This window comes from Zonotrichia albicollis, chromosome 7 (genome assembly GCF_047830755.1).
Source record: "Zonotrichia albicollis isolate bZonAlb1 chromosome 7, bZonAlb1.hap1, whole genome shotgun sequence".
NCBI classification, from domain to species: Eukaryota; Metazoa; Chordata; class Aves; order Passeriformes; family Passerellidae; genus Zonotrichia; species Zonotrichia albicollis.
This window is the reverse complement of record NC_133825.1, coordinates 30,139,385-30,152,015: the sequence shown is the minus strand read 5'-3', so window position 1 is coordinate 30,152,015 and position 12,631 is coordinate 30,139,385. Positions and strand designations below refer to the sequence as shown.

Genomic DNA, 12,631 nt, shown 5'->3' with positions numbered 1-12,631 from the left:
TCAGGCAATATAAAGCCTCAGGCCTAAATTTTCCTTGTAGAACAGCACTTCTGCAGCAGTTCTTGCTACTAATATTTATAGAGTTATTTAAATCCCTGAAAAGTTCTAGCCTTTTGGGGTTTACTGATGGACCACCACAGCCAATGCATGGTGGATGGTATTTCTCTTGAGTTTTAATATTTTATCATCAGCTGTGAAAATGAACACTGTAACCAATAATACCTCCACCACAGCAACTTCTGCAGAACAATGCAAACCTCACAGTCTCTTTTGGTACACCACCATGAGATAAAACCCCTGTATTTCTCTGAGGGTCAGTGTTCTCATCTAGCTGGAATGGAATGTTATCTTTCCTAAATTTGCTAAGTCAGGCTGGCTGACTAGTCTGAAACATTCAAGTTACTTCAACAATAAATTAAAAGAATCAGCAAGATTTTTATTTGGAACTGAAACCTAAAACACAAAATCACAGTAACCCAAGAACTGTCTGGCAGTGGCTCTGATACTACTTGCTCTTCAGGGCTACATCCACTGTATCTGACCTCTATTTTAGAGAAGTGCTATATGACTGCACACTCTAATCACATTAGGAGCTCATAATAGGTGTATACATTTTCTTTGCTCTGTGATATAATCCAGGTGCACACAAGAGAAATATATAAAGCTCTATTATTAACAGCCCTAACTAAAAAAATGAGCAAATGACTTGAGATGTTGTGAGTAGTTTTTCCTCATGTAGATGCTGTAATCCTACTAAGCAGGTAAAGTACCTTTTACAAGGTCACTCTAGCACTTCCTTTATTACCTCTTTTTCTTCAGAAGTCTTTCCTCCTTCCATCCTGCCTATACCTCTGCCAATTTCGGTAAGAGACCGAAGTGATGAAACCACGGACATGTAAAAGGAAAAGGAAATAAAATGTGGAAAGCACAATGTGGCTCTCAAAATACAAACTTGTTCACAAGTCTGTACAAGTGTTTCTCTCTTAAGCCTCATGACTTCTCATAATCAGTATCTACTGAGCAAGTAAGTTCCACTTCCACTGAGAGTATTGCAGGAGGCATTTATCTTTATTCACTGTTTTTCCCAAACAACTTTGCTTTTGAGTTATAAAGACCTGCTTTTTCTCTGTCCTATCACAGTCTTGTCCTGGACAGAAGACATGGCCTGTAACCAGGCCCTTCTAAACTCTTCAGACATGCAATGGAGAACAAATGCTGACCCTGAAGCTACCAAAAATCCCTTGGTAGCAGAACCGGTCCTGTTGCATCCCTCCCACTCACTGAGTATGTGCATTTCCCATCTGTGCTGGCAGGTCCAGCTCTGAGGTCAGATGGAGGACATGGCAGAAGTGCCATGCTACAGATTTTCCAAGGTCTCTGCCTTAAGGCAGGGCACGTGACAAGGTTCCAAGGAATTATTTTACCTGAAACTTCACTTCAGCTCTTGTTGTGCCAGCCATCAGCCAGCTCAGTGAATCCAGGCGCTGGAAATTATCTCATGCATCTCTGCTTCCCTAGGAGTCATTTAATGCTCATAGAGATAGTGCAGCTGTGAGGTTACTTGGAATACCAGAACAAACTTATTTGCAGCTGGCTTGGATATCTTTCTACTAAAACATATTTTCAGTTCAGTGCAGTCCAGTGCCAACTATAACTCATTTACTATCTAGGTAGTACAAATATTTAGACCAAAGGAATTGGATAGCTTTAAAGCAGCACTGCAAATACATCAGAATTTCTGATCATAGCTGTCACCAGTCTGATTAAAAGACAGTGGCACCACAGCCCAAGTCACTTCTCCTGGGGGCCTTCTTACTGTACTTAAGAAGTACAGTATTTCAGTGAAACCTGAGTCTGTGACAAATGGCAGAAAAAGGGAGATTTGAACCTTGCTGTATCTTGTGTCAGAGTGAAGACAACAAAAGTTTTTGGTTCTTGGATCTGGAAAACAAGTATGAACCTGCAGGTTTTAGGGAGAAAATTAGGAACAGGGGTATCTGCAAAGCTTGGTAAAAGGTTCAGGGAGAGGATAACTGATCACACTTCTCAGGAAACAAAAATATCAAAGAGGAAACAGTTGCTCTAGGGTTTTTTCCCAGAAGGATGGTTTGAGGAAGGCCTAGAGACTCTTCCTTGGAAGTATGGAGGAGGAAGGAGAGGTGCTGCCCAGGCCTGAAGAGCCCACCCTCTTCCTGCATGCAGTCTTCTCCCTGCTCTTCCTGTTGAATCAAACTATGACCTATTTCTTCATTTATTATGTGTAAGGTTGGTGTATTAAAATTACTTGAGTAAATGTTCCAGACTGCTTTTAAAATCTGGATTATTTCCCCCTCTGCAGAATTGATTCCTTGAGATAAGTTTAGTTGGCAGCCACTCCTCTGAAATAAAGACTGCCGTGGGGATCCTATCCTCATTATTTCTGCTCTGTTTCCTAGAGGGTCTAATAACCTGTGATGCTGATACATTAAGTCACCACAGAATGTGAGACACATTTCTCTCCTGAAATTCAGAAAGGCTTATTCCTTACTTATGCTCACTTATGGACTTCCAGCTTGAGCTGTTTCTCTTTACTCAGTTCCTGCCATTCAGTGAAGTGAAATCCATGTGCGTTCTGCAAACGTGAGATCTGTTCTGATGTGAGCCTGAAGATCTGAACAGAAAGAAATAGAGCATGTAAGCAGACAGTACCTAAATAAAGGTATGGTTATACCACAGACTTGACACAGATAGAAAATGGGGAGGGAAGAAGAAAGTTGAGCCATAGTCACACCAGTTGTTACATGGCAAACATAGAAACGTAGTCTCCTTAAGCTCTGAATTGTCAAGTTATGAAAATATTTCTCTTGAGGGAATTTCAGGTCAGCTACTTCTCTGACCTGACCTCTAAAGAAACTGCTCTTCATCAGCTACACAGCCTGTGGACACCTACCTCACCTTAGTCACCAGCACTACCTGAAGCTAGACTCCATGAATACACCCACAAATATCATGTATTGGTTTGCTGTTATTCACCGCATTGCTGTAACATCACAGCATAATGTGAACGAAATCACATTTATCTGGGCAGGAGAGACGATCTATTGTGCTGGGTCTGCATTCTTAGACATCTGTCACTTCAAATTTCTATCCTCATCTCATGAAATGAGCTGCTTTGAATACTTCTTTGGGAGGCAGAAATTATAAGAAAACCATGACCACTTTCTCACGATTGCTCAGGCCCAAGGGAGCGTAAGTAATTTGGAGGAGATGAGTTTAGCACCTGCTGTAAGCCCCGAGTCCTAACACATTCCAGCTGGCATGAGAACTGCACCCTGCTCACCCCGACGTTGTGTGTTTCAGCTGCAGACAGCTCTCTGAAAACACACCCAGTGCTTCAAGTACATTCTGACCCAATACTCCCTCCCAGCGGGCTGTGTTTTATCCACACCTGAAAGAGTTTAATCCTCTGTTAGTTAAAAAATCACTTGCGCTTCTCTCATTGTGGGTAGTACCATATGAATAATACACCACATTTGCTTGTATCTCCAGGTATGTTTGATAGTCATTCTATGTTTATTGCTAATGCATACATACATACATGTTATCATTGTTATCATTCTGTCAAGTCTCCAGGCATGTTTCTAGTCATTCCTTTCATAGCTCTCACTCACATTTCTCTTTTGCTTTTATAAATGTCCCTAAGGAATTGCCAAGGAGCCCCTTCCAGAAATCCTACCCCGTACAAAGCTGTTTACTCGCCCTGACCGTAGTCCCCTTCCCCGAAACTAAAAAGCAGCATAGAAAATTCCCCCTTGAGTCACGGCGCAGCTCCGATCGCGGCTCGCTGGAGCATTCCCGATGGGGCGGAGCGGAGCGGCTCGGAGCCGCCCCAGGGCGGCAGCGGCGGAGGCGGCCCCGCCCCGGGCCGGCCTTTATAGAGCCCGCAGCGGGCAGCGCCCCGGCAGCGCCGCAGCTCCGCCAGCCCGGCACCGCCACCGGTAAGTGCCGTGCCTTTGCAACCCCGCCGGCAGCTAAAGGCACCAGCGCCGCGTCTGAAACGATCGGGATGAAACGTTTGCTCTTAAAATTGCATTGAAATTAAAAAAGGAAAATGCTACTGCGATGCGGTATCGCTGGTGCGGGGAAGGTCAGTTCTAGCTGCCACAGTATAGCAGAATTTTTAAAGGAATCAGCAGTACTGCTGTTTATGGTGTGGAGGCTGGGCCTGAGAAACTAATTATAGTCGCAAAGAATAAACTACTTTCATTGCTGCCACAAATGCTAAAAATAATTTTCATAATAATGTTTAAGGGAAGTATATCTGCTAAAATTTCATCTGAATCTCAAATGCATGCACAGCCAAGTACCTGAGGCATGATTTGCTTTCTTGCATTATGACACCTGCTTAACAGCAGAGGTTGTATCTGCATTAGCGTTTTCATTTGTACTGTGTCTATTTTCCAAATGAATCTAGTGATCTTCTCTATACCCTGTGTTTTGGTCCACACCACTGAGTGTGTGAACATGTGTTAGGAGTGTTCAATAATGAGCTATAGAGTACTTGCACTCCATTTCTTCCACATGAAGTAAAACTAGGAGGTGCAATCCACATATCGGCAGGCATTCAGTCTGCAGAACCAAACTGAAATTAGTCCGCTGTAGAAACCTGAAGCAGGTACAGTGTACAGCTCAGTTCTGTGCATCCTCTTCTACTGCATTGCTTTTTTTTTTTTTGCTAATATAAATATAGCTATGATTCCCATGGACTCTTTTAAAAATGAAGTTTTACAGTTTTCTAAAAGTGAGAGAGCACTAAAAGAGTCAGAGCTTAAAAAAATTACTCTCATGACTTCTGTTGCAATTTAAAAAGAGGGAAAAGACACATGGGACTTTATTGTACCCCCATTGTTATTACATGATAATTATTTGCTTTTGGAAAGATTGCTATACCTGCTTGGCTACAAGATCCAGCTGCCTATAAGAAGTTGAGACAGACTATGTTGTAAACCTCTAACACTGAAAATAAGTGAGGCAACATCACCAGCAGACTTTCAAGAGGTGGCAGTGGTCAGAAGCACTCAGTCAGGTGGCCAGGTTTACCTAAGTGCTGAGCAGCAACAAAATGCAGCTGATAACCAGAGAGGGACTGAAAAACGGGTTTCCCTTTCATACCCTGAAGGTGCTTTTGTTGAGGGTAGCAAATGGTCAGTTCAATAGGTACAAACAGTTGGGCAGCAGCTAAATACATCTGCCAATTTCCAACTTAGTCCATACTGCAAAAATGGAGTATGGATTTTTCAAATTTCTCTTTCTCTGTTTCAATTACACTCTTGAAAAAAAAAATCTGGTTTTATTGCTGCCTGTACAAAAAGAGCTTCAAAGTATAACCTCTAATTTAATTTATGGAAATAATAAGCAGATATTCTGCTGCAAGTAAAAGCTTCATTCTTCATCAGTTGTGTTGTAACTGAAGACAACAGAAGCAAGAAAACTGGCACTGCAGGCTACAGCATGACACTAAATTCCTCTTTTATTTTCAGAATTAAATAATACAGATAGAAGAAGAAGAAAAGAGAGAAGTTAACTAACAACATGAAGTTACTCATCTTCCTCACAGTAACACTGGGTGCCCTTGTCACGGGATTAGAGTCTGTAAGTTTTAAGTATATCAAAAGCCTAATCTTATTTCATGGAGAAAGGCAGACCCAGCCTGCAAAGCAGAGGGAAAAACCCTGAAGGACAGAACAAGAATCCGTTGTTGAATAAATTTTCTGGCACAAATGTGAAGCACCAAGGTCAGCAAAATGATAGGGGCAATTGATGAATGTTGCATCTTTGCTGCACTGCTTAGTGGAGAGGGTGAAGTTTCCTTCCCTGTTTAGGAACAATGGCCAGTAAGAGCTGCTTATGTTCCTACAGCATAAATAATTGTAATGTTGACCTGATGCAGTGGCACAGTTCAGTGGGGCTTTTCTGATCCTGGGGTTTTTGGGCTTTTTCAGTGATTTTTGTTTGCATGACATGGGATTAGTTTTTGTTCCCCATTCTGCTTTGCTTAATTAGAGCTGCACTTCTCATTCATATCCAGATTCCACAGGGTAGGTTCAGCAGGTAGCTACATGCATAAAACGAAACAGTTGAAGGTATGCAGTAGGGAAAAGATGATCAAACCACATAAAAGGAACTGCCTCCTTAAAAATCTTTTTTTTTCTTTTCCTGTAGATTTATAGCTGGAAATACTACAAGCAATATAAACGCAGATCAGACCACAAGGGTAAGCATCTGCCTGTTCTATTTGAACCTAAATGGAACTTATTATCCTGTACTTGTACAAGAAGAAAGATCCTTATTGATACTGAAACACCTAAAACCTAATTTTCAATTACATTTCATCTCCACATTCAAATGTTTTGCCTATAATCAGTGATGTCATTGACTTACAGAATGCCCTTGTTTGAATGGAGGAACATGCATTACCTATTACCTCTTCAGTGGAATTGGTCGTTGCATATGTCCAGATGGATACACTGGGCTTCACTGTGAACTAGGTAGAGTATCTGTCTTCCTTAATGCTAACTCAATTGATTGGAAAGGTCTAAAAGATAGTCAAAGAATTCATATGAAATGCCAAGTGAAAGCATTGCCCAGAGATATGACTGGATAGCCTTTAGCAGTTTGTACTAAGAGACTAAATGAGGAAAAGCAAGAAAGTGCTGGTGCAAAATCAGGATCTCTAATTTCTTTGTCCCTGCCTCTTCACTCAATCTTACTTTTAGATTGGGGTGGAAAAACAAGCTAGTTTGTGGGTGGTCAGAAGCAGAAGAACTTATTAGACTGTGAAATTCACTTAAACTGTTAAAGAATTAATATGCATGCTCAAAATCCATACAGAGCAAATTTAATAACAGTATCTAGTCAGTCTGGATTTTGCATCTGGTTTTGAGTGTAATGCAAGAATTTTTTTCCTCATTTGAAGGATTTGTCCATGTCTGTCACAGAACAATTATACGCAAGAGCATGCTGCTAATAAAATATTTATTTTCTCAGACACTGACAGCACATGCTATACTGAAAATGGGGAGAACTACAGAGGGATGGCAACAGAAGACAAATGTCTGCCATGGAACTTGCCCTCACTAATCAGGAGGGGTCGTTACCACGCTTACTCAGAGAATGCTTTGCAGCTTGGGCTGGGCAAACACAGCTACTGCAGGTAAGAAAAGCAGCACTCATCTTGTGGAAACTTTTATTATTACAGCCCCAGAGATACTTCACTGAGAAATGTGTTTTTAAAAAATAACATTACAGAGCTGAATTGTTGACTAAAAATATTTAGAATGTGAGTTTCTGAAGCAATATTTCCCCTGGCATATATTACAACAAAATATTTTTGTTTTTTTCCAAATCACTTGGAAATTTTAAAATACTATGACTGTCTTTATGGAAAGAACGCTCTTTTTATCTTTTAGAAACCCAAATGGAAGGAGCAGACCCTGGTGTTACACCAGAAGGGGATCTGCCATTCAAGAAACACCTTGCAACATAGAGAAGTGTGGTAAGTAATATTAGTTTCAACGCAATTGGGGTTTTGTTTGTTTTTTTAATTTTATTTTTAATAGCACAAGTTTGGAGTTTATTTGTAAGAACATCTGAATGAAATTTTTCTTTTCACAGGGCCTACATGTGGTCAAAGGAGCATTAGCAAGATGTTCAAGATTGTTGGTGGAAAGCAGGCAGAGGTTGAGTCTCAGCCTTGGATAGCAGGCATCTTCCAAACCATAAGGGGCATGGATCTCTTCCTGTGCGGGGGCAGCCTCATTGACCCTTGCTGGGTGCTCACAGCAGCGCACTGCTTCCACACTCCGTAAGTTTCCAGTTCCACGGCCTTCTTAGTTGACACTTGCTTCAACTGATTTCTTGGTGTGATGCTCCCCGAGCAACCCTTTGGAATGCACCACAGTAAGAATGTTCCTTTGATTGAACAAAACAAGAGCAGCAAAAGAAATATTAAGCCTCTGGGAGCCCACATCTAGCAGAATGAACTAGCAAGATGTGGACAGTTGGGTGGGATGCAATTTTAACAATTCAGTGTATATTGGTGCCAGGATTTGATTTTTACCTCAGCCCTTCCCTAAGCTTAATAGTTTTACTGATGGTGAGCTGTGTAATACATCTATGGCTGCTTTTTGTTGACTTTTCTATGGAAAGCTGATCCTTTTGGCATCCTGCAGGGTATTCTTAAGGCCAACGCCTTTCATTAGTAGCAACTAGTTTGGCATGTTTCAGAATGTCTAAATACTATCTTAATCCCCTCAAATGGAAAATTGGGATGCTTTTCTTCAGAATATTGGATCAACTTTCAAAGCAAACTAAAGTTTACTTCTTCTTACCAGCATTAAAATAAATGTCAAAGAGAACTGGACTGAATCTCAGCTGTTGACCTTACTTTCAGAAATCAGTAGTCCTCATCAATCTCTCTACTCTCACTCAGGTCAAGAAGACCAATAAACAAATCTGTCTACAAAGTTTTCCTTGGAAAGTCCATACTGAATGTTACTGATGATAAAGAACAAGTATTCATGGTTGATGAGATCATCTCTCACCCTGACTTTACAGATGACACAGGTGGCAATGAGAATGATATTGGTAAGTGTTGTCTTAATATAAGCCTTTAAAACACTGGGATAGGTGAAGGCTGCATAATTGTGGCATACATTCAAAAGAAGTAGAACCAGAGATGGGAAGAAGGGAAGCAGGAACAGTCTGAAAACTAAGCCTGTGCTGACAGGTTTTGCACTTGTTAAGTCTTGGTTGTGGTGCATATCAGGTGCATTATCTGGCAAGCAGTCTCTGGACCTGTGGAAGACATGGCTTTTCCATAAGCACTGGTGGCAGCATTGCATTTCTGCCATTTTATTGTGTGTCTAAAGATCAGATTGTATGTATAGTAAAAGATGAAAAAAATGCATGCACAGTAGGCTTCATCATATAGCATAGGAATGCCATATCAGCCACCTCATTAGCTGAAGATTATCCTGAATTAATTCAGACTTTCATAAAAACCTGGATTTCAGAAGCATGTTCCTAAAGCAACCATGTCAGAGATGTTTTTTTGGAACTTGAACAGACCAGACTTCTCACTCTTGCACTTGACATTTAGAACTCTACCACCCCTTCCAGATTCCTGCTGCTGCTGAAGTAAAGAAAATCCAAGAATATCTTTGTTAGCCATTCAGGGTAGCAGGTACTGCCCTCTACAGCCAGTCAGAAAGTTGATCTTTTAAACATCTAAAGACAGCTCAGGCAAAAGTCTTGTGCAAGAGTACCAGCCCCTATCCTTTGAGGAAGCAAGTTGGAACACTTGTTAATTTTAGTGTTGGGAAACTGATGTTGTTGTTATTAAGTAATGACTTGTTCCAAAAGCAATGAGGGGAGCCGTGTGTAACCAGAACTAAATATAATTGCAGCTGTTCCCATTAACTGTACCGAGTACTCCTATTGTCAGAACTTGAGGGGAAAACTTTACCAATCTAACTGTGTATTTTCTGACTTTGTTCATAGCTTTGATAAGGATAAGGACAACTTCTGGACAGTGTGCAGTAGAATCCAAGTATGTCAGAACAGTCTGCTTGCCAGAAAGGAACCTCTACTTAAAAGAAAATACACACTGTGAAATAGCTGGCTATGGAAAACAAGATTTTTGTAAGTAAATGACTTCTTTTCCCAAAGCTGGTCTTCTGCAATGGTGGGAATGTGGTGATTTTTACACCATGATCTGTGAAGTGTTAAAAAAGGGTTCCTTTCCATTGTATGTGTACTCCATGTGCATCTCTTGAAGATGACCTTTGCTATCATCTTCTCTAGTTGTCTATGGCATTTCCTAACTGATGCTTCTCTCTCATATCAACCATACAAAGTAAGGCAAAATATAAACCACAATTTTTATTGTTCCTGATGTGATGAGGAGCAGAAAAAAATTTAAGTTGTGTGGGAGGATTACCAAGGGATTGTGTTTGTGCAGGTTTTCCATCAAAAATTATTGAACTCTTTCCTTCTAAAAACTAAACTTTGTATTTTGTGTTTGGACCACTTGTTTTTCTCTTTGAAACCTTTTTATCAACAGTAAAAGCAAACCAATACTGCATAAGGTGAAAGGTGAAAGTAAGAACCTCAATGGAGAATTGGAATGGTTATGCTAATTTAAGTGCAGAAATTGTGTTATGGGGGGGTTTCTTGCTGCTTTTTGTTTCTTGGAGAGTGAGAACAATGAAATACTTCTTGTTTTTGCAGATGACATCTTCTATGCTCAAAGACTGATGTCAGCCACTGTGAACTTAATATCACAGAGAAAATGCAAATATGAATACTATGACAATATTAGAGTTACTGACAACATGGTCTGTGCTGGGGATCCCACATGGCAGATTGATGCCTGCAAGGTAGAATTGGTTTGGTTTATTTTCTAAATAACTTCAAATACATGCACAATACTACATGGATCAGTTGGCAGCATCTTGTAACTCTACTAGTCACTAGAGTCTCTAATGTAACTAGAAATTACTATGTCAGGTGGAGTTGACCTGTTGTGTGGCCAAATATCTGGAATAAAGTTGGAATCCACAGTTAGGTTTTACCCCCTCCAGGCCTTCCTTTGGAGGTGCAAGTGCAGTGCCTTAGCTTCTGTTTTTCCTCAAGGCCTTATTTTCAATCTATTCAAGCAATAGCTGATAGATATCCATCAGAGCTATATAGCAACTGTTCTAATCTCAGTTTGCACATTAACTATAGCTTTGCAAGGGTACGTTAAGGGGACACTGAGTGCCTCCAGGTTCCTCAAAACTAGATTTATTTCCCTGCACCTTACTGGGCAGAGTGACTATAGGAGCCACTGCAAAGAACAAGCATCCTCAAGCGTAAGAGTGTCTTATGGACAGGGAGAGAGTTGATTCTGTGATGAAGAAATAGGACATGTTGGCCTTGACCTTGTATCACGACTCTAATATCTATGCTTATAAACTTGGGATGGGGATGGAGGGTTGTTTTCCAAGGTAACTGTTCTCCTGGTGTCCTGACAGGGGGAACTAGAGATCTCAGCTTTTAGAGACTGTTCAAGTCACAGCAGATGCCAAACCTTCTGTTCCATCTAAGCAATGTTCTCAAAGATCAAAGCTTTAGCTCATAGGTCCTCAGTAGCTTGCTTAACTCAAAAAAACAATCACAAGCCTCCATCTGCAATGACCTAATATGTTCTCTTTCTGTTGTCAGGGAGATTCCGGTGGCCCCATGGTCTGTGAGCACAATGGCAGGATGATGGTTTATGGCATTGTCAGCTGGGGAGATGGGTGTGCAAAGGAAAACAAGCCTGGTGTTTACACCAGAGTTACTCAATACCTTAACTGGATTGACTCCAGCATGAATGGGCTAGCTGCCAAGAGTCGTTTTCTTCCTGAACCAAAGTGACCTGTTTTTGACAGCTGGACTGAAATGAACAAATTTTTGCCTATACTGACACCAGGACAGTGAAGACCTGAATGTCATAAGAGGCTTTCATTTTGAATGCTTGTGTGGTCAGTCACTCAGATTAGTGTTCCTGAGGCACGAGGCAGAGAGAGGGTTGATATTTTATCTTACTACTCTGAATTACCTGGAAACCACTCAGTGGAAAGCTAAAATATTTAACATTTAAATGAGTATTCCCATGCATGATACTATGCATAGCAAGTTAGCTATCTACTCCATTTATGAACCAGCATTTGCTCTGGAAATAGATACAGTTTCAACTTACTTAACTCAAGTATTCATTTTATACATGACCTGAGTCTAAAATCTCCCCTTATTGTACTGAATAATACTAAGTCTCAAGTCGCACAAACCTAGCCTGTTAAGACCAGTACTTAGAGAGTGATCAGACTTGGTATCAAAAAGTTGGGGGGAAAAAAAGTAGTAGTTGAGTCAGCATTACAAACTGTTAATGTATTTAACTTAAGAATTGTGCTGCAAGGCAGCAAATTGGAAAGTTGCTGGGCTTCCAGGTCATGTGTGAAGGTGTCCCCTGGAAAGTCTGATTATGAACTTCTACATCTACCTATACACCCTGGAGAAGATTTAAGGACTTGGCATTTGTCAAATGCTGCAGGCATCAAAAGTCAGAAATTTATTTCTGTTCATTTAACTGATACTATATGGAAGTGATATTTTTTCCTCTGACTTATTCTGGGTTTATTTTTAAACTTGTCTTTGTTTTGTAGATTTGGATTATTTGTATGAGGGCTGGAACCTCAAGCTTTATTTAAATTATTTTTACTGTGTTTAACTTATTGTTTGTATTATGGATGTTAACTATAATTAAAAAAAACTTTCTTCTTATGTATGTTTCTCTTCTCTGGAAAATAGAAGGGTGACTCAAAAGAGAATTGTCATTGTTAAGTTCTAATCTCTCTGTAATCTTCCTTAGTAAAACATAAATATTAGTGAAGAATTTGATATGCATAAGCTAAATTATTTTTCTAAAATGCACATGGCTGTCTGTGAAAAGGCTACTACAGCTGTAGCTTTATGTAGTTGGGGTACATGAACCTTGCACACTGGTGATGGAATGATAGGAAGAAGAACCTTGATGAAGTCTGGTCCTTAAGACTCAAGACTGAACTAG

The 12,631-nt window shown here is 40.4% G+C and overlaps 1 protein-coding gene and 1 long non-coding RNA gene across 2 annotated transcripts in view; one reads left to right on the top strand and one right to left on the bottom strand.

The window, feature by feature from the left end:
- LOC113460880 (uncharacterized) overlaps positions 1 to 12,631 on the bottom strand; it is a 70,576-nt gene that overhangs the window by 50,817 nt on the left and 7,128 nt on the right. The window lies entirely within an intron of this gene.
- PLAU (plasminogen activator, urokinase) lies at positions 3,866 to 12,345 on the top strand. Its single transcript, XM_005481464.3, has 11 exons — positions 3,866 to 3,977; positions 5,520 to 5,631; positions 6,202 to 6,253; positions 6,423 to 6,527; positions 7,027 to 7,192; positions 7,449 to 7,534; positions 7,654 to 7,843; positions 8,471 to 8,625; positions 9,541 to 9,681; positions 10,270 to 10,418; positions 11,245 to 12,345. The coding sequence occupies exons 2-11, from the start codon at positions 5,572 to 5,574 to the stop codon at positions 11,437 to 11,439; spliced, it is 1,299 nt and encodes a 432-aa protein (XP_005481521.2). The 5' UTR covers positions 3,866 to 3,977; positions 5,520 to 5,571; the 3' UTR covers positions 11,440 to 12,345.

Coding starts and splice junctions, on each gene's coding strand:
- PLAU (XM_005481464.3), top strand. CDS start 5,572: ATGAAGTTACTCATCTTCCTCACAGTAACACTGGGTGCCCTTGTCACG. Junction 6,254..6,422: donor ACGCAGATCAGACCACAAGG/GTAAGCATCTGC, acceptor ATTGACTTACAG/AATGCCCTTGTTTGAATGGA. Junction 7,535..7,653: donor TTGCAACATAGAGAAGTGTG/GTAAGTAATATT, acceptor TTCTTTTCACAG/GGCCTACATGTGGTCAAAGG.